Source organism: Rhinopithecus roxellana, chromosome 14, assembly GCF_007565055.1.
Source record: "Rhinopithecus roxellana isolate Shanxi Qingling chromosome 14, ASM756505v1, whole genome shotgun sequence".
In the NCBI taxonomy this organism is placed as follows: Eukaryota; Metazoa; Chordata; class Mammalia; order Primates; family Cercopithecidae; genus Rhinopithecus; species Rhinopithecus roxellana.
Genome location: NC_044562.1, coordinates 97396655 through 97418176, shown reverse-complemented (window position 1 = coordinate 97418176; position 21522 = coordinate 97396655). Strand labels below are relative to the sequence as shown.

The window sequence follows — 21522 nt, the reverse complement described above, 5'->3', positions numbered from 1 at the left end:
GAATGCTCCCTTTTTTCCTGTTTCATTGTATGCTTTTTGTTTGTTTGTTTTCGAAAACTGCACATTTGAATCTAATAATGTGTTAACTCTGGAAATCAGATTCTTTCTCTTTCTGCAGGACTTTTAAAATCATTTTTGTTTATTATTTTGATTCTCTCTGTTGTTGTTGGTTGTCGGTGTGGCAAGAATAAGCCTGAAGGGTATAGTTAAAATCTCATTTTTTTCTGAGTCTGCACTTTTTCTTGGAAATGCCCAGTTGCTTTCTAATTTTCCCCATTGATGCAGTTGTTTTAAAATGTCCTGCTTTTAATATCTGGCTCCCAAAAGGGGAAAAGAGAAAAATGAAGAGAGGATTTATTTGTTTTAAGGGTGCTGGCCCTTTAAATCCCCAGGAAGACCTTCAGCCAGAAGGGGAGGGAATTGCAATAAAAGGAGGGAGGTACTACAACAATGGTTGTTTGCCTCTTTGTCTGTACCTCTGTGATCAAAGGTTACAATCAGTGATCAGAACACAGATCCCTAATATTTGCAGAGCAGAGTCCTCTTCCTCTACCCTGGCTTATGCAGGCTGTATGTAGATTGCTTCCGAAATATATGAATGTTTCCCTGCCATGGGACTAGGAGTGGGGATTGGTAGCTGCTATTGTGCTAAGAGCTAAAATTGATAAAAATTAACTGCACGTTTACTGTCCAAACCTGCCCCTTGAACTTGCAAGTCTTCAGTAACTCCAGATTTTTGAAATAATGACATTAGACAGATTCTGCCAATGCAGGTGGTGTCTAGGTGGGGAGACAGATTCCTGGTGCTTCCTGTTCCAACACATAGAAGTGATAAATATTTGTGGTGATGGATATGCTAATTACCCTGATCTGATCACTATACATTATATGTATTGAAATATCATTATATATACCATAAATATGTACAATTATTATTTGTCAATTAAAAAATAAAGTAGAAATAAGAGACATGCATTGATAGGAGTTTTTGACATTTGGGTCTCTGGTCACTTAAACTTTGTGTCTTTGTACATCTCAGAATATATTCATTTTACCCTCACTCTTAAATGGTATTTTAGTTTGGTGTTAAATTTTAGTTTGACAGTTATTTTCCTTTAGCACTTTAAAGATTTGTTTTATTGTTTTGTTTGATACTGAGGAGTCTACTGTCAATGTGATTGTTTTTCTTTTTTGAGTACTGTCTTTTCTAACTGATAACTTTTAAGATGTTCTTGTTTAGTTGATGTTCTACATCCTTACTAACAGGTATCAAAGGATTGTCTTTATGTTGCTTGGTACTCAGAGTACACATTTTTAACTGTACAGTTCACTGAATTTTGACAAATATTTACTCTTGTAACCGTCATCATGATCATAATGTAGGACATTTCTATAACCTTCAAAAATTTCACTCCTTCCTCTTCGCAGTCAGACTCTTTCCTTCAGGCTCTTTTCTCTGGCAACCACTAATCTGTTTTCTCTTGCTATAGTTTTGCCTTTTCCAGCATTTCATGTAAGTCAAATAATAAAACATGTAATCTCTGTTTTGCTCTTCCACTTAGCATAATGCTTTTGAAGTTCATCTGTGTTGCCGTATGCATAAGTAATTTTTTCTTTTTTATTGTTGAGCAGTATTCCATTGTAGGGTTGTACTATATATAATTTGTTTATCTGTTTCCTAGGTCATGGGAATTTAGGTTGTTTTAGTTTTTGGCTATTATGAATAATGTTGCTGTATATATTCATGTATAAGTCTTTGTGTAGACATGTTTTTTTTTTTTTTTCAGAGTCCACGTTTGTTTGTTTTAATTTCTTTTATATTTTTGAGACAGGGTCTTGCTCTGTTGCCCAGCTTGGAGTGCAGTGGCATGATTACGGCTCACCGCAGCCTTGACCTCCCAGGCTCAAGCGATCCTCCCGCCTCAGCTTCCTGGGTAGCTGGGACTACAAGAATGCACCACCGCAGCTGGCTAATTTTTGTATATTTGGTGGGGGTGGGGTTTCGCCACGTTGCCCAGGCTGGTCTCGAACTCCTGGGCTCAAGCTATCCACCTGCCTCAGCCTCTTAAATTGCTGGGATTACAGGTATGAGCCACTGCAGCCAGCCCAGAGTCCATGTTTAGTCCAAGGTGTTACATCTTTCTTCAATTCTAGCATATTCTCTGCTACTATTATCCAAATAATGCATGTTTGTCAGTTTTTTTCTCTTCCATTTTTGTGAAATTCTCATAGGTTGAGAGGTTCAAACAAATTTTTCATGTCTCTTAAGCACTCTTTAATGTTTTAATCTCATTTGTCTCTCTGTACCACAAGGAATTCTTTACTGTCTTTTAATTTGCTAATTCTGTCTTTGACCATATTCTGCTTAGACTTTGTCCTGTATATTGGCTTTTATATTGGCTTTTACTTTGTGATAATGCTTTTTATTGATAATTTCTAATTAGGTCGTTTTCAAACCTGTTTAAAAACATGAATGAAAAGGAATAGGTTTCTAGAAATTGAAGGCCTTATGAAGTTAGCAAAACTGCCTCTCTCTGCACTTTATATGATAAGAGATAGGATTGAGAAAACCTTTGAATAATAAAGGACAAAAGTGATTTGGAGCTAAAGATCAAACTAAGGATACCATTCTCTGCAAAACCTTTGAGCTGGATAAAATTACACTCAGGGCAGTGGAGGAAGATTAAGAATGTGGATTTTCCATCAGAACTTAATAGCTTATGAGACCCCCCACAAGGAAGCAGAGAAAGAGGGACAGGAGGAAGGAATATATAGGTAGGTACAGGGGTTAGAGGGTGAAAGAAATATCCTTTGAGAATGCATCAGAGAACTGTGGGTGTGATTGTCAGTACATGGAACTGCCTGAAAACAGATAGATGGGAAGCCTTCTGAGTTTCTGAGTGAGTTGTACCAAAGAAATTATAAGCTTGACCTATAAAAAGCATTTTACTGGCCAAAACTTAAACCAGTCCTTAGGATGCCAACCTTCTATGAACAAGAAGCAGGTTAAGAGCTTTGCAGTTCCTAAAGAAGTCATAAACATTTACTGATATTGCCAAGGAAGGTAATAGAAAAGAAAGAAGCTTTATATTTATATTTTTATTACCAATATAAATTTTAAATTTATATTACCAAGGAAGGTAATATAAAAGAAAGAAGCTGGCTGATTCAGGAGCCATAGAGAACAGTGAATAGAAAGAATCCTTTAATAGGAAGCACAAATCAGGGCCTAATTAAGCCATGCCCCTAGGGTAAGAAGCTCCCACAATATTGGTCCAGCAGAGTGTTAACATTAATATAGACCAATAGCTGACATATATTTTTTGTTCTTTACCTTTCCAAGTGGGAATGTTCATTGTGGTCTGTTTTCCCAAAGAATCAACAATGCAAATGAGTTCTTATGCATTCTAAATACTGCTAAATATTTATTTGTAACTTTGTTTTTGTGGGAAACAGTATTCTATATGGTCATACTGTAGACATCCTGGAGATAATCTAATATTGAAGGTTGATAGGGATAGGCGTCGAAAGAAAAAGCTGAGAAGGGAAGGGATCAGAGTCCTTGAACCATGTAGTTTGCCTAGCCCCACCTTGGGGTCTGCACGTCCACAAAGTTTAATACATTTTAGGCTCCATCTATCATGAGTTTATGTTCTGGTAAGGGAGATAAGACATATAATCGTTTCAGTATATGTAATATATTCAGTAATACCTGTTTTTTAAAAATTATACTTCAAGTAGAATACATGTTTTTATAAGATATTTGGAGTGCCGTAGAGAGAATACTTATGGGTAAGAGGGTCAGAGGAAACATTAAGAGAAGAAAGTGACATCTCAGTATGACTTTGGGGGATGAATAGTAATTTTTTGATGAATCAGTGGAACTAGAGAAAGGCATTTTTTACAGGTTTGAAGGTATGAAACAACATGATCATTTTCAGGAATGACAAAGCAGTATGGTATTTAAAGGAGCAGAAAGTATGTGTTATACAAGAAGAGGAAAAGAAGCTAGGAAGTGATGAAGTATGTTTAACACCTTGTAGGAATTAGTGGTGTGGCATCTGTAGGAAGGTAGAAGAAGGACAGACATAAAACCTTAGGCTTACTAGTTCTGTGAGATTCGAGGGAACCACATTCACTAAGTGTTTCCTGATGAAAGTTTCATGTTACATTAGTTACTTTTTCTCATTGTTCACTGTTATCTTTACAGGAGCCTTCAGTTTTAGTAATTTCCCAGTCCTTTCAAGATCACCACATAATCTCTCTTCTTTGATCGTTTTCCTTAAAGGATATAATTTCACACCTGTTTTTTATAGCAAATAGAGTTCTAAGAATGAGTCAGGTGTAAAACAGTTTAGGTATTTCCAGGAAAGTGGGTTTGCAGTTAAATTGATGAATAAGATTTATATTTCAATCTAGACAGTCTGATTCATAATCCTTTAACTTGAGAAAGGCTATTTTAATATTCTCTATTTTCTAAGCAGTACTGTATACTTCTTGGTTAAACTTTTTTGAAAGTTTGATTGCATGTTTTATATAACATCTACTGGAATAAATTATTTTAAGGAAAGCCGTCTAAACTTCCCTGTAGTAATTTATATGGCCTTACCTTCTTCTTAATTCAGGATAAATGTGTATCTGGCCCTTTGTTCCCTTAATAATAGCATTATGTTTATTTTATGGAAAATGCCACAAAATTATGCTATTAGAATACAATGTTTTGGTTATTTTAGTAGTTTCTCATTACATTTATTAGGAATTAAAGTGTTTTGTTGTTTATTTATATGCAGCTTAGTTGAGAAGTTATTATGTAAGAAAAACATCACTTTCCTTGCTCTTACAGCTTCTTGAGTTATTGTAAGAAAAAAATTGAGAAGGATGGCCAGTACTGTCTTGAAACAGAACTTTCTGTTTAATGTATTTTAAATGTAAAAAAAAAAATTGTTCTCAGTTAAATTAGAGATAAAGGGAAATGAAAGAGATTGAGGGATGCTGTTTTGTAAATATCCTGTTTAAATAAGTGCTAGTTTGTGCCTTAAGTCAGAAAACACATGATTTGCCCCTTTACCAATTCTTCATATGGTCTAAACTTTGCTTAAATGTTTTGAGAAGAAAGCAGTTATTAGCAACATCCTTTGGTGGTTCTTGCGACAGCTTTGTCAACATATTACAGATTCCTGTATTTCCTCTTCTCCCCACTTCAAACTTTCTAATAAGACAACAGATTCTTCTCACACTCAGAAAAAAATTGAAATATTTTTCTTGGGAGAACACTGGCTATATCAAATGGTTTCTCTCAGATTTCTTTTGTTATCCTGCAGTAGGGGCTTCCACATTTTAAATTGTACCTTTTGTGTGTTTCAAATTTTTTATTTAAAGTTTTACTTAAAATTAACTTTGGTGAATTTATGTGAATAATAGAGATGTTGCTGAAGCAGTTTTTTTTTTCACACAGTATTTTCTCTGTGAAGACCCTGCGTTGTCAAGAGTTGTCTTCTCAGAAACAGTTGATTGGCTTTCATTTTATGCTAGAGTTTTCACTTGTTTCAGTTGTTGTAACTCATTTTTCTAAAAATATTTCATGTCTTTCTTATCTATGTTGTTTTACGTATGAGAATATCATTTTACTGATTTTTAAGAACAGAAACTCTCTGCTGTGTCCCCAGAGGATTAAATATTCAACCCTTTCCTCTCCATTCTTGGCAGTGGTGGATCAGAATGGGCCACTGTCCTCACACTCCAAGAGTTTTGTGCAGGGTAGTAGTTTATGGCAGAAGAAGCAGATTATGAAGTTGACTATGAAGGTCTCCCTGGTTGAATTCTAATTTTTTTTTTTTTTTTAAACAGAGTCTCTGTCACCCAGGCTGGAGTGCAGTGGTGCGATCTTGGCTCACTGCAACCTCTGCCTCCTGGGTTCAAGCAATTCTTTTGCCTCAGCCTCCCACGTAGCTGGGACCAAACGCGTGTGCCATGATGCCCGGCTAATTTTTGTACTTTTAGTAGAGACAGGGTTTTGCTATGTTGGCCAGGCTGGTGTTGAACTCCTGGCCTCAAGTGATTCACCTGCCTCAGCCTCCCAAAGTGCTGGGATTACAGGCGTAAACCACCATGCCCTGCCTCCCTGGTTGAATTTTAAAAATATAGTTCTATATTAAACTAACTATAGCAGGCTTTCTACTTAAAGAAAGGTAGTATTCTAAAGGTTTGGAAATAGAACTTTGAAATTCAGAATAGAATTTTCCCATAGATGCAGATTTATAAATATGGATTATGAAATCAGACTAATGTATACAGACTGAAATCAGACTAATCTATACAGACTGGCCCATAATATAAACTGGAATCAAACCAAAGACAACTTAAGTTAAATTGATAAGGTGGAAACTTGTGTTTCTTTTACATGCAGGTACTTGTGAAGAAACCTAGTGAGAGACTTGTAGAAATTTTGAATGGATACTCTGAAGAGTTTTTCAGATTGATGATACCATATCTATTATATCTAATTTAATTTTGAAAATACCAAACGAAATAAGAACTTTTGAGCATGTTTCTTCAGATTTCTTGACAGCCATATTTGTTCATTCTAAGAAAACAGTAATTGGGATCAAGTGGATCCCCTTCTCCTTGGAAAAGTCAGCATGTTAGCACTATTCAAAATATAGATTTTTTAAAAAGTGCATTTAGTACTTTTACAGAAAATGTTTCTACAAAATAATAAAATACACATATAATACCATAACTGAATATGTGCATTCTAAAGTTATATATTCTGTAAATTATATAGTGCAAACTAAAACTCATATATAACACATTATTACCTATAGGCAATTTCCATCTTATAAATAAGACTTACACATGATATAGATGGCCTACAGCAATCATTTAATTCATTCCATTTTTGAAATAATGAACACTAATATTAATATGTTAGTTATTTTTTATTACAAGAATATAGTATTTTAGCCACATGAGGAGTGTAATACTTTTCCAACTAGCCTATCAGAATTTATTAGCATTTTTCTAATATATAATATATATTTGAAAAATATATTTGAAAAAAATGTATATTTTTATTTGAAAAAATGTGTATTTTTGAAATATATTTTGTATATATTTTGAAAATATATATATTACATATATATTATATTTCAAATATATATTATATATTATTTTTCAAATATATATCTTATATGTGTAAAACCTGTGTGTATATATAATATATAATATATGTAATATCAGTATATATATAACAATATCTGTGTATGTTTAATATTATATTATACAGTATATATTACTGTATTATTTTCAGGAGGAAGGGTGGTAGAAGGGATAGGAAGGAAAGAAATTTTACAATGAGAACTGACTTAATGAAACCATGAAGATCATTCCTTTGCACTCCTTTTTTCTCTTTCTCTGTTGTCTCCACTGCCTCTGAGGAACCTAAAGTTGAGAACAGTTGGAGTGAGGAAGCTGGGGAATGGAGGAGAAAGCCGAGCAAACCAGTTGAGGAATAAGTATGTTTGTGAGTAGGAGGCAGGGAGTACAGAGACAACTTAATCCCTATTCATTCCCCTAGTTCCTTACATTTCAGAATATACCCCATCAAAGTTGAAAGCTTGTGTCTTTATTATTAACACAGCTACCCTGAAAGCAGTGGGAACTTTGGCCTAGAGAGTACTCTTTCTCAGTGGTACAATCCTATCCCTGGTTGCTGGCTGACAGCAACAGGGGCAGGGCTCCTTAGGGTGCTCTGAAAGGAGTTAGGATAGAGTTAGATTGTTGTTTGGATGTTTGTAAATTTGGTATTTTAATTTATAAAATTGGGAGTGCTCAAATGTAAGGCACAAATAGAAATGCTAGTGACCAAAATATCAGAAGATTCTATCAGGAAATATTCTGGATTTCAATCTGAAATGTCCATATTCTGTGTATAATACGCCTTTAATTTTATTTTAATGTCACGCTTTTAATGCCAATAATTAAAACCAATTAGAAGAAAACTGCACGTATTTAAGTTAAGAAAATATTTTACAAGTCCAGCCTATCAGCCATGTATGTTATTTTAGCTGCACATGTTTTAAACCAGCCAGTTCTTTACAGAGTTAAACTATACTTTCAAGTTTATATTTTCTGAATTCCAAGGGATAAGAGGAAGCATAGATTCAAGTGCATTGTAGCATTAAAGGTGGTTTAATAATCAGTTTGTTTTCATTTCAACTTTCTCATTGTTTTTTGTCTAGGGGATAGTGGTCCTAGAAGAATGTCAACTTCCAAAAGACATTTTGAAAAAACAAACGCAATTTGCAGACCAAGCAGCTTCACTAAACATTCTAGGGAATCCTCAGGTTCCCCAAGAGTGTCAAGATCCTGTACCGGAACAAGATTTTGAAATGTCACCAAGCAGCCCTACTTTACTTCTTCGAAACATCGAAAAACAGGTAAAGTCAAAGTAAGGATATCAGTGGTATGAAATGACTTTTCATCGATTTTATAAACTATTCAAATAAACATCATTATATGTGTATCTTCCTGGCATATGGGTTATTAAACTAGGCCATTTGGCATTAAATACAATTAAAATATTTGCCATATGACTAGTCTCCATTATAATACCAATATAATTAAAATTAAATATGATATGTAAAGTAATGGTATTGTTATGGCTATAGGATGATAATTTATTTTTACAGGGATTGGAAAATCTTTTTTCTAACAAAATTGTTTATCCTTGGATTTTTTTCAAGGAGAGAGAACAGTGGTACCAGTTAATACATCTTAATTGGTGTTTGACTAATTTATTGATCAAGATTTTTAGTGAAAGGTAATATTGGAATATGTATTTCTTCATAAAAAATGATTATGTAAATGGAAAGTCAAAAAAGCTCCTAACAATTACTTTGATTCCAAAACCTTCCTTGATATCTAAATTCTATTGTGGATAACTCCACAAGCTTAATTATTCTGGCCAGTATATCCTGTATCTGTCCTTGGAAATTGAACAATTTATTTTGATTTAGACGTTAGTGGCTCTTAAACAAACTCGGTTTCTAGGACTTTTTTACCTTAAGGCTGAGCCATTCTTCACCATAGTTGCATCATTACATTGTTTCTCTGGGAAATGATAAAGATTCATGCCTGCCTGCATCTGAGTTTTTCTGACATACCAGGAAATAACTAAATACAGGTTACTGTCTTGTTCCTAGTAAACCAAAATATGGTATAATTTCTTCCACCCTGTATTTGTTAAATTTATAATTGCCCAGAGTTTTTCCTAATTGGAATGTATAATCAAGGCACTTATGAATATTTTGTAATTTAGAAAGCTGTTTGGTAATTATCTGATGTCAAATTATAATGCACTTGACCATATAGGCAGTGATTTAAATTAGTTTTTGTTATATTTCTATATTCCCACTTTCCTCTTTCTTTTCCCTCCCCTCATTCAGTAGGATCAAGTTGTTTTGATCCTAGTTCAGTTTGATCCTAGTTGTTTCACATTCTAGAGTAATTTATTTGCTTACTCAGTCAAATCTACTTTCACCATCTTTAGGTCCCTACTTATTCATTGGAAATTGTAATCTGATTAAATTAATTCTAAGATATTTTCATTTCTAAAAGATTTCTTGTACTTTTTCCCTTCTCCTTGGTATCCCCAGTTTTTTTAGGTTGGACCTGAGATGACATCAGAACTGCCTAATTTGCGGATCCTAGTTCAAAATGAAATTGTGGAGCCCTTTGTTAAAAAGTTATGAATTTAAAGACAGTGACAGTAGAGCACTAAGCAAGCATAGCCCCCATCTGCGCTCAGCCTGGTGCACAGGTTGCATGCCCATGAAGCTGGCCCTGGGTAGCATTTTAGGTCTTATTGCTGATGAACTGTCAGGGGGCTTTGATAGTATAGGGAACGAAGAGTTGTGAGAGCAGTAATGGCTCCATGTAAGGAGAGCAGAAGGAAAAGATTCAGAAAGGGCAGCAGCAATTACTTGTAGAGGTTGTTAATAACTTGCCTATGAACAAGTCATTTGTTCTTGAAATGTGGTAATAATGATTTTTATAGGCCAAGTTTTAAAAGCTTAAGTTGCTTTTAAATACTTGTTGGCCGGGCATGGTAGCTCATGCCTGTAATCCCAGCACTTTGGGAGGCCAAGGTGGGCAGATCACTTGAACCCAAGAGTTTGAGACCAGGCTGGGCAACACAGGGAGACCCCGTCTCTACCAAAAATACGAAAATTAGCTGGCCTTGGTGGCACACACCTGTAGTCCCAGCTACTCAGAAGGCTGAGGTAGAAGGATCACTTGAGCCCAGGTGGCAGAGATTGCAGAAAGCCAGATGGCACCACTGCACTCTAACCTGGACGACAGAACTAGACACTATCTGAAGCAAACAAAAAAACTTGTTGCAGAAGATAGTCTAGGAGTGAGTTAAGTGGTAGGGATGGCAAGCCCATTATTATGCATGGTTTTCTTAGGATAATCTACTGATACATAACTGTTCACTCATAATCTTTCAACTTGACTAAAGTAGTTTTGTTAGAGTTGGAAGTTAAAATATAAAGGCAATATTGAGTTGTAGACCATCATTTAAAAAATAACATTGATTCATAGTATTAATACATGCTCACATTGTTAGATAATATATAGTTCATAAATTGAAAAGTATTAATACCTTATTTTTAGTACTTTAGGTCAGCTGTTCGCAGCATTTTTGGCATGAGGGACTGGTTTTGTGGAAGACAATTTTTCCACAGTGTGGGGGTGGGGGGATGGTTTTGAGATGAAACTGTTCCGCCTCAGATCATCAGGCATTAGAGTCTTATAAGGAGCAGCAACCTAGATCCCTTGCATGTGGACTTCACAATATGGTTCGAGCTCCTGTGAGAATCTAATGCTGTGGGTGGTCTGACAGGAGGCGGAGCTCAGGTGGTAACTCTTGCTGGCCCTCTGCCCACCTCCTGCTGTGCAGCCTGGTTTCTAACAGGCCATGGACAGGTACCCATCAGTAGCCTGGGAGTTGGGGACTTCTGCTTTAGGTGATTTAAAATGAATTTGCTACTGGTGTATTTACATTATAAATCTTGTTATGAGTAGCTTAGTGTTTTAACTTACAGTTGATTAGTTTTTGTTTTCAGAGTTCAAATTATGCTTCTCTTAATTTTACTTTTCTCATTCACATTTTCTCTGTGACTTTTCTATTCCCTGTATTGCCCATATGACTCAGGTATGCGAGATTTTGTTGGGCCAGAGTAGGCTGGTTCTTAGGGTAAAGATAGGGATTGTAATTTTCCCCTTCCTGGTCCATTATTCACATATATCCAACTAGCGACTTCCAGTGGCTTAAAAGATTTTAGATGATGTTTTTTGGAGGTAGAACAATCACAGGAGTGTTTTAGTGTTTCCAGTCAGAAGATATGAGATACTTCAGAATTTATTTGTGTGACTAAACTAATGATTACTTTCTAAATGGATGAAGAATCCATTTCTGTTGGTGATTTTAAAAATGAGCTTTAATCTAAAAACTGAGTAATAATTTTTAAAATGACATCATTAGGTGCATATTATCTTGAAAATAAATGATGAAAACATTTCAAGGTCTTTCTCATGAAAGACTTTTTGGAGGGATAAAATATTAGTCTTTATTATATTATTTAGTCTCATTTCTAATAGCATGTTATTAGTTTCATACAAATGAAGCATTCTAAACTAATTATTCCATATACCCCTTTATTTCACAATAGAGTATCTTGCAGTATTGAAAATGTTGAACTACGTCTGTATGTTTTAAAAAGTTAGTCAGTCACACTATATTAAGTAGGAAAACTAGGTTTTAAAAAACTGATGTAGCCTGATTTAATTAAAAGTATATGTGTGCATGTTGAATGTACACTCATGTTTACATATACTCAGGAAACTTAGTCTGGAGGGAGAAATATATACCTAAATGTTAGCTCTGGTTTTCTCTTTGAAGTATGATTACAGGTGACTCTCTTTTCATTTTTAAAATGTCTGTATATTTTCCAATTCTTCTATGATGAATTACGGGTGTAATGAAAATAGTTGTCATTCTTTTGTAGAAATGTACTATTTCTTTTTATGTGGCCTTTGCTTATTATAATTGTGATCGTTTGAGTATAATATTTATACATATTATAATAATTTAATATTTATTACATATATTTAAGTTTGGGACAAATGTCAGTGAAATCTTAGGTGCTAAAAAAAAACCCTGATATTTTTGAATTAGGAAAAATATTGAGAAACTGTGTGCTGTTAGATTTAGGCCTGAATTTGAATCCTAGTTCTGTTTCATACCAACTTTATAGCCCTTGATCAAGCTACTTAATCTTTTTTTCTTTGCTAGAATTTACTCATCTGTACTGGTATTAATAATAGTAATGTCAATACCTCTAATACTATCTTCTTTGCTGGTTAGTTGTAAAGATTAGAAATATTCTATGTGTGGTGCCTGATATAATGCCTGGCACATAGTAGGCACTTAATAAATTGTATTTGTGATTTTTAATTATTAATTTTCGTGCCTCAAGGGAAATATTATATAAAGGCTGTTAGCTGGGTTCAAATGTGTTAGATGATGGGATGGGTAGATGAAGGAACTATAATAAAAAAAGGATATGGAAAAGAATGCGTAATTAAAGTATAGATTTATTTGTAATAAATGGAAAAATCAGTTGTATAAATTGTCTTATCTAATAAAATGTTTACTGAAATAAAAATGTGTGTCATGAGACGTTAAGCGTTAATTGGCACTATACGTGTGAGCTTTTAACTCACATTTCTTGCTTAGCAGTAGTAAAAGGTTGACTGTTTCCTTGCAGAGTGCACAGTTGACTGAGATCATCAACAGTTTGATTGCCCCTCTCAACTTGTCCCCAACTTCATCACCCCTCTCTTCCAAATCCTGTAGCCATAAATGTCTGGCTAATGGCATTTGCAGGAGGTAGGTATCAATGGGATAGCTTAGCTTTTAAATTTGACTTTGCCTATTTTATCTTATTTTGATTTTGTTTTGACATTTTAAGTATTATAGCTACTTTTTAAAATACATTAGGGACTACTAGAGTACAATTAGTATACCATGGATACATTTTTTGATAATATTAAATTTACACAATTAAGGTAATGATAAATCTAGGAATGAGGGAGAAAGATTTCTGGGAAGTTTCATAATGTTTCTTAAAAAAAGAATAGCAGTGATAACATTTGCTGTAGAAGTACTGCCTTATTTACGATACCTTCCATTTTGTAGCTTTTGTATTCTTGAGCTCCATGCTGTCCTTGCAATGCATTTTGAAGAAAAAAGACCCTAGACATAGTTTAGGCATAGAAGATTGGTAGGTGTCACACATTAGATTCAGCTTAAGTTTTCATCATTTTGTATTTTAGCTTTATATAAGGTAAATTTTTATCTGACTATAATTAATAACTCCGATAATTATTAGCAATTTATCTGTGTTATATTAGCAAAAATTTATATTTTATGAATCCTAATCCTTTTTTGGGAACAGCATTTGTTCTACTTTATTTTGTTTCCTTTTCTCTTAGAACTTTTCCTTTTGAAGATAAAATTAGAAGACATACTAATAGAATATCATTTTATGTGTGCATTGTTTAATTTTTTTCAGGTAAAATTGGAATGTTGGCTTCTTTGCTTTGATTACCATAGAGAATTAAGTGTAATTTTATATTGGGAAATATTTGTATTAAAATTATATAATTTATTATTTTAATAACTTTCTAATATAGCATAAAATGAAAATTTATACCATGGTGAAAATTATGCTAAGTAGCCATCAAATTCTTTGTGAGATTAGTGGATATAAACAAAGTCTTAAAATAAAAAGCTGAGGTGGGCAGATTACGTGAGCTCAGGAGTTCGAGATCAGCCTGGCCAACGTGGAGAAACCCCGTCTCTACTAAAAATACAAAAAATTAGCCAGGTGTGGTGGTGCGCTCCTGTAGTCCCAGCTACTCAAGAGCCTGAGGCACAAGAATCACTTGAACCTGGGAGATGGAGGCTGCAGTGAGCCAAGATCGCGCTACTGCACTCCAGCCTGGGCAACAGAGCAAGACTCTGTTTCCAAAAAATAAATAAATAAATAATAATAAATAAAAAGCTGACATTTGATTTTTATTTCTAATTGGTTATTTTGAACATCTAATCTTTAATTTACTGTTTTATTTATGTTGAGTTATGTATCCATTGTTCTATCGTGGGAACAGTTCTATTGGTTTTGCTTTATTTTTTCTCGACTTTATATTCCTTCCTCATATCAGTGATAAAACATGTTGAAAGTAAAGATTCTCTCATATTGTATGGGATAACTATGATCTTTTCATTTATGAGAACATATCCTAATTAGGAAAGTCAGAATGTAGGTAAATGAATTTTAAGCTGACCCATAAAACACATCAAATTGGTGTGTAAGCATTATGATTCGGGGCTAATCCCATTTTAGATAATACTTTGTTTACCTAATCAAGTAGTACAGGGTTGCACACATAGTTACCTGTGTGTGTTCATGTGTTTGTGAATTTTCATTTTAATATACTTGACTGTATTTCTGGTCATTTGCAGAACATTGATTGCATAACTATTTATTGTATGCCACATAGTCAAAGTCCTAGGGACACAAATATGAAGACAGAAGTCTTCACTTGTGAATAACTGAGTCTGGTTGGTGAAACATGTAACTACTTAATAAAATACTATGTAATAAAAATGGTATTGTGTGTAGTTGTTTGAATACTGGCTTTTAATAACTGTTACACTTGAAAAAGATACCTCATAAAGATATGTAGATCCAAATGAAAGAAATGGAAAATTGGCCATGGTTACTAAATTACGTTTTTTTAATTATGTCTACTAGCAGTTGAAAGGTTTTTGTTGAAATCAGCTACTGAATACTGTCTTTCCTCATGTCAATTAGTTGTTGCTGCAGACTAATCGAAAAGATTTGCTTTTGAAAGTTTTAACAAGTTCAAAACCTATGAAAATGTTTTGATAGATTTAAAAGCAGATAAAAATTTTGTTTTTCATATTTCTGAAGTGTGCTGATATGTTTTAATTAATGACATTTTTGGTAACAATGAACTCTTTTTAAAATAGTTGCTACATAATGTGTATTTCAAAAAGCATTTATTTTCTCATTTTTTGTCAAAATATCATATTTTCCTTGCAGGAAAGGTATTTATTTTCTAACATTTGCTCGATAATGTAATACTTTATCTACTTTTTATCAAAGAGAAAGTGATCAAATTTAGAACAATTGAGAGTTATCTAAAATGCATAGTTTATCTTTAAGTTTAATAGTTCTTTATAAATGCTTTGTTACCAGATAACCAGCAAACTACCATGTAAGACAAAAGATTTTGGGGGATACTGCTGACTCCTGATTTCATTCAAATGTTTTGTAAAGATTCCACAAATTGTGATAATATGTATAAAAAAGTCTACAAATCTATTTAACCAGAAACATAGAAACTAGACTATATTGCAGATAAGAAGAATAATAACACTGAAGGAAAAGTAGCAAATTTTGAGGAAATGTGGTCTATTGTTTCATTTGCCAAAGAGAGTACTGAAAATATCTGTTGGTTTTGTCAGTAATGAGTTGAGACTTTGGCAAGAGAGACTTTGACAAGAGCAGGATGGAGAAAGAGGTAAGAATGAATTAATAAGAGAATTGGAGAAGAAGTGGAGAGAGGGAGTCAAGATTACCCTTCAAGGCCACTGATTTTAAAGACCATAATAAAAAGGACATACAAAGTCACAGAAAATATTTTTGTTTTTAAGATGGGGGAAATTTAAGCATCTTTATTAAAATAAAGGGAAAGGAAGGAGCCACAGGTGAGAAATGTAGAAACACCTTATCACAAAGTTATGGAGGGATCTTATTACAGAATATAATATGCCTGTTCTTTAAAAGTAGCATGAAATAATTAAGATAGGTGTGGATGCATTTGTTTCTAAGGTGATTATAGACTAGTTAAGAGTGGTAAAGGGAGCCTGAGGAGCTTTGACAAGCAAAACATTTTTCCTTTTCCCTTCTTCCTTCTCATTTTCTCTCCCCTCCTCTCCTGTCCCCTTCTTTATTTTTGGACCCTGAGTAACCACCCTTAGGAAAGGGTGTTAGTGGTTTATAAGAAGTTTTTTTTTTAATCCCTTAACTATAAATATGTTTATAATGAAAAGTACTTAATTGATGCTTATACAACTAGTTAAGAATTCAACTTTTAAAGTATTCTCTAATTGAACTTTTTATAAAATAAATACATAGTAGTGAAATTCTACAAATCTGAGTTTTTAAATATTATTCATGTTTGAGAATATTACTATAGATTTTTAAAATTAATTGGAGATACAATTTTATATTATAGCATTATATGAAATAGCTTTGATTCAAAGATCTCTGGATTGAAGTAATGTGAAATGTATCTCTATGAGCCTTTTGACACTGGGAGTAGAATATCAAATGAGGCCTAATTTTATTTCTTATGTCTTGCTATTTTCCAATACCTTTGTTATTTTTCCTTCACATAGTTCTGTATGAAGAAAATATCTTTCAGATTCAAAGGTTTATATGAGTAAGGGCTTAGTCTATTTAATGGTATTTCAGACTTGACAGTTAAACCACAAAGCACTTTCTGAAGACGTCCTTGTTAAGCGTATAAATACTTCTCAGAAGCATATAAATACTATTAATGTGTTTATGTATTTATAATAAATGGGTAGGTAAGAAAACTCATAAATATTTTTCAAAATTATAAAACATATGTAACAGAAACTTACCATTTTGACTATTTTTAAATGTAAGTTTAATGGCATTAAATACAATCAAAATGTTGTGTAATCATCACCACCATCCATCTTCAGAACTTTTTTTATCTTCTCAAACTGAAACTCTGTACCCACTAAACAATAACTTCCCATTCTTCTTTGCTCTCAGCTTCTGGCAACTCCAACTTTACCTTCTATATGAATTTGACTACTCTAGGTACCTTATAAGTGGATCACACAGTGTTTGTCCTTTTGTGACAAACTTATTTTACTTACCATAATATCAGAATTTATCTACGTTGTAGCCTGTGTGTCAAAATTCCCTTTTTAAGGCTGAATAGTGCTCTCTTTTTATATAGACAACATTTGATCTGTGGATAGATATTTGATTGCCTCTGTCTCTTGGCTATTATGAACAAGGCTGCTATTAACATGGATGAACAAATATCTGTTTGAGTCCCTGCTTTTAATTGTTTTGGGTACTCTAGAAGTGAAATTGCTGGATTATGTGATAATTCTGTTTTTAAATTTTGTTTATTTCAAAAATGAGAAATTAGCAAATGTTAATTGCCAAGCCAAAAGCTAAGAGAAAGCCAGAGCTCAAAAAGTAAGCAAAGCACAGCAGTCTGCTTTTTTTGAGGCTAAATTTAGAAAAAATTAAATCGAAGTTTTGATATATTTTGGGGGAAGGGAGGAGAGAAACTAAAACTAAATCCAGCAAAATCAAGCTGAAGTTTTAATAGATTAAAGATAAATCAGGCTGGTTGAGATGGCTGATGCCTGTAATCCCAGCACTTTGGGAGGCCAAAATGGGCAAATGGCTTGAGGCCAGGAGTTCAAGACTAGCCTGGCCAACGTGGCAAAACCCCGCCTCTACTAAAAATACAAAAATTAGCCAGATGTGGTGATGCATGCCTGTAGTCCCAGCTACTTGGGAGGCTGAGGCCGAGAATCTCTTGAATCCAGGAGGCAGAGGTTGCAGTGAGCCAAGATTGTGCCACTGCCCTTCAGCCTGGGTGACAGAGTGTCTCAAAATAAATAAATAAATAACCTAGGTCGAAGCCCTTGGCTCTGCCCATGGCAGGAAGATGAAATAAAATCCTTGTATTTAGTAGGGACCATTCTCTTTCAGGGGCTATGCCATTACAGTAAAGGTAAATTAGAAGTAAAACTGTTTCCCTTTCTCCACCACTAGGGACCATAGGGAGATTTGCCTTGGGGCTAAGCAGAGCAGAAGATTAAAAAAAAAAAAAAGCCTATCTTTGAGATGTTCTGATCATGGTGGAGACTTTTTACATGGATTTTTCAGTCCAAATTTGCATCAATGAGTGATCCAAGAGATCGCTAGTTTTAAATGGTTCTGGAATGGCAGAGGCAAATGCAGATTTCCTCTGGAGGAAGGCACCTTTTTTTTAGCCTTGGGAAATTCTCGTGAATAATTTGCCAAGGGCAGGGATTAACAAACAGTCAAATATAATCAAACATATAAGGAGACAGAGCAAGAAGAGTAAGAATAAGGAGCACATAACAGACAGCAGAAAAAGATCATAAAATTTTCAGATATTAGAATTATCAAACACTGATCACTTTAAAATGGTAGCCTGATTATAGAAATAAAAGATAGGCTTAAAATACCAGCAGGGAACAAACTATATCAAGTGACATAAGCATATTTGGAAAAAGGCTAAGTAAGATTTCTTAAAAATACTGAATATCATAACTAAGTGGTTTCTGCAGCAGACTGGACACAATTGAAGAGAGAATGTGTGACATAGAAGAAGTACCAGAAGAAAAGTTCCAAAATGTAGCAAAAGATATGAAACAATGGAAAATACAGAAGAGTCATTTTAAAATGTAGAGAATATAGTGAGAAGGCCTAATATGACACTTAGTTGGAGATGTGGAAGAAACACTAGAGAATGAAATAGAAGAAATATTTGAAGAGAGAGTGACTGAAAAATTACTTGAACTGATGAAAGACACCACATTCAGGAAGCCAAACACAGATTTTGGATCAGGACAACTAAAAAGAAATCTACCTCTGGACATAGAGGAAATGTGAAAAAACAAAGATAAATGCAGTGTCCAGAAGCAACCAGAAGTGGGAGAAAGACATAATCTTTCTCCCATAGAAACATAGACTGACAGCTGACTTCTCAATGGTAACAATAGGAGCCAGAGTACAGTGGAGTGGTACCATTAGTATGTTGAAAGAAAATAACCATTTACCTAGAAACTCTATACACAGAGAAATCATCTTTCAAATCTGAGTGTGAAGGACAAACATTTTGAGACATACCAAGGCTGAGAGAGTAGATTAGTAGACTAAACATAAAGGATATACTTTGGGTAGTAGTATATTATCTGGATGGAAAATTTGAGATGAAGAAGGGTTGAAGAACAGAATGGTAAGTAACCATATGGGCATGTGTAAGTGAACAGTAGTAAAATAAGTCTAGTGGGGCTAAAAAGAGTCTATAACAGCAACAACCTAGAGGTCAGAAGGAGGAAATGGATTCAAATTGTACTGAGGTGCTTGAATTATTCAGAATCTCAGTAAAAAGTACTGATTTGGCTTTCATTATTCCTAAATTAGGTATAATAGAAGAGCTTCACATAAGAGGGGCATTTCCTGAATGCTAATAGTGTTCTGTTTCTTGACCTTTGAGTGGTGGTTATGGGAAAGTGGAAGAGTAAGGGGAGTTATTGCTTCATATTTACAAGCTAAACATGAGATAAATGCTTTAAGTACTTATGCATATGTATCTTATATTTTGTATTTTTTAAAAGGTTAAGAAAAATAGGATATAAACTATATACTTCAAAAAGGATAAATAGAAAATAGTCACATAGGAAGTCACATTTGCCTTCATAGTTTTGAAAAAATACTTAAATGACATTGTTCATCCTAAACCTATGAACAAAATTTGACTAGTCCCACAGGAATGTGGTATTTAGTTTGTTGGTATGGAAACAAAGAACTAAATCTTGTTTCATGTTACCTTAAAATTTGGTGATGGGGACTGATCTAGTTGTTGAGTTTATAATCCTTACCCTTTATCTGTCAAATCTGTCTTAATCTCAGATGTCTGTTCTGTCTTTCCTGAAAAAAGTCATCTTACATACTTTTGGAAGGCAATGAAAAATGTCTAAAGGAAAGGACCGATAGCTACAGTTATTTTAATTGACCTCTGTGACCTGAAAAGCACTCTTAAATTTAGTTATGAATTTTGAGGTACACACCGAGCTGAAATGTGTAAATTAATACAAACATTAGATATTATAGTAGCAATATAAGAGGAAGTTGCAGAATGTTTATAGATACAGGTAAATAGGTATATTTAAAAATAACATGGCTGGGCATGGTGGCTCATGCCTGTAATCCCAAGACTTTGGGAGGCTGAGGCAGGAGAATGGCTTGAGCCCAGGAGTTTGACACCAGCCTGGACAATATAGTGAGACCCCATCTCTACAAAAATTTTTTAAAATTAGCTGGGCATGGTGGTGCACACCTGTAGTCCCAGCTATTTAGGAAGCTGAGGTGGGAGGATCTGTTGAGCCAGGACAGTTGAGGCTGTAGTGAGCCATGATCATGCCATTGCACTCCAGCCTTGGTGACAGAGTGAGACCCTATCTCAAAAAATCCCAAAAAACAACAAAGCAGGACATTTGGTAATTTACCGTGATAATATATACTTTGTTTTACATAATCTTAAAATTATTATGGTGCCTAAATACTTATATTCTCTGTTCCAAAAAATTTATAAAGTCTTAATCCACATTTGTCAATCACTCAGTGTCCCCTCTAATCCAATTTCTACAGTAATATTATCTTGAAGGGTAAATGCTGGGCCTGTTAAAATGTAGTATGCTACTCAACAGATCACTGACCAAGAGTTCAAATGTATGGCTTACAGTAAACATACCAGATATTGGGAAACAGTATATGGTTGTGTGAGAAGTAAATGAAATAGCATTTATAAAAACTCAGAACAAAACCTGGCATGTAAGAAACAGCCTAATAATGTTAGCCGTTGATATTTTAATGTGAGGACATAAAGTATATTAAACTCTTAGATATAGTCTTATTTATTTCTTATCTTAGATAGTATACTAGTCATTGATTCAGCTATTCTTACTCTTTAAAAACAAGTGCCTCAATGTGGACCTGAATTAGGGTAAGGATTTGGGGGCATTTGTAGGTATCCCTTTGCACACAACTGTGTAGATGGCACAGTAGGCCAGCTGTTACTAAAGACATTCATTATAGAGTTACTAGGAGGCACTGAGGCACGATCTATTTTTCCATCATCTCTTGGGAAGTTGTTTTCTTTCTTGCCTTTGGTCTACTTCATTTGTATGGGACTCTGTAACTAAATCAAGCTCTCTAAAAATCAGCATAAAAACACTGTTGGGTTTTATTCTCATACAAAATCTGTCTCCTCAAAAGACCATCTTGAGACTTTTAATCTCCCCTGCACCCCTCCCCCAAAAAAGATTTTAACTTTTTATTTTTAATCAGTTGTAATGTTTTTATAGTTTAGTGGCTTGAGGGCAAAGTAGTTATGAGAATACACAGCTTTTATGTATTTTGTTTGCTTTAGACATTTTGTGACCTTGGGCAGGTGTGTTAATTTTACACCTCACTTCTTTATTTTAAATTTAATGGAGCATATTTTCTAAAGTAGTTACTAGTGTTAATATTCTTCCATTTTAAATATTTATTT

The 21522-nt window shown here is 34.0% G+C and overlaps 1 protein-coding gene across 5 annotated transcripts in view; it reads left to right on the top strand.

Annotated features, from left to right (window-relative positions):
• Positions 1–21522, top strand: part of KANSL1L (KAT8 regulatory NSL complex subunit 1 like) — a 146622-nt gene that overhangs the window by 56889 nt on the left and 68211 nt on the right. For all 5 annotated transcript variants that reach the window (XM_010354928.2, XM_010354925.2, XM_030916042.1 and 2 more), the window contains exons 4-5: positions 8241–8438; positions 12834–12955. In XM_010354928.2, the coding sequence (XP_010353230.1) occupies positions 8241–8438; positions 12834–12955 (320 nt within the window). The remainder of the gene's footprint in view (positions 1–8240; positions 8439–12833; positions 12956–21522) is intronic.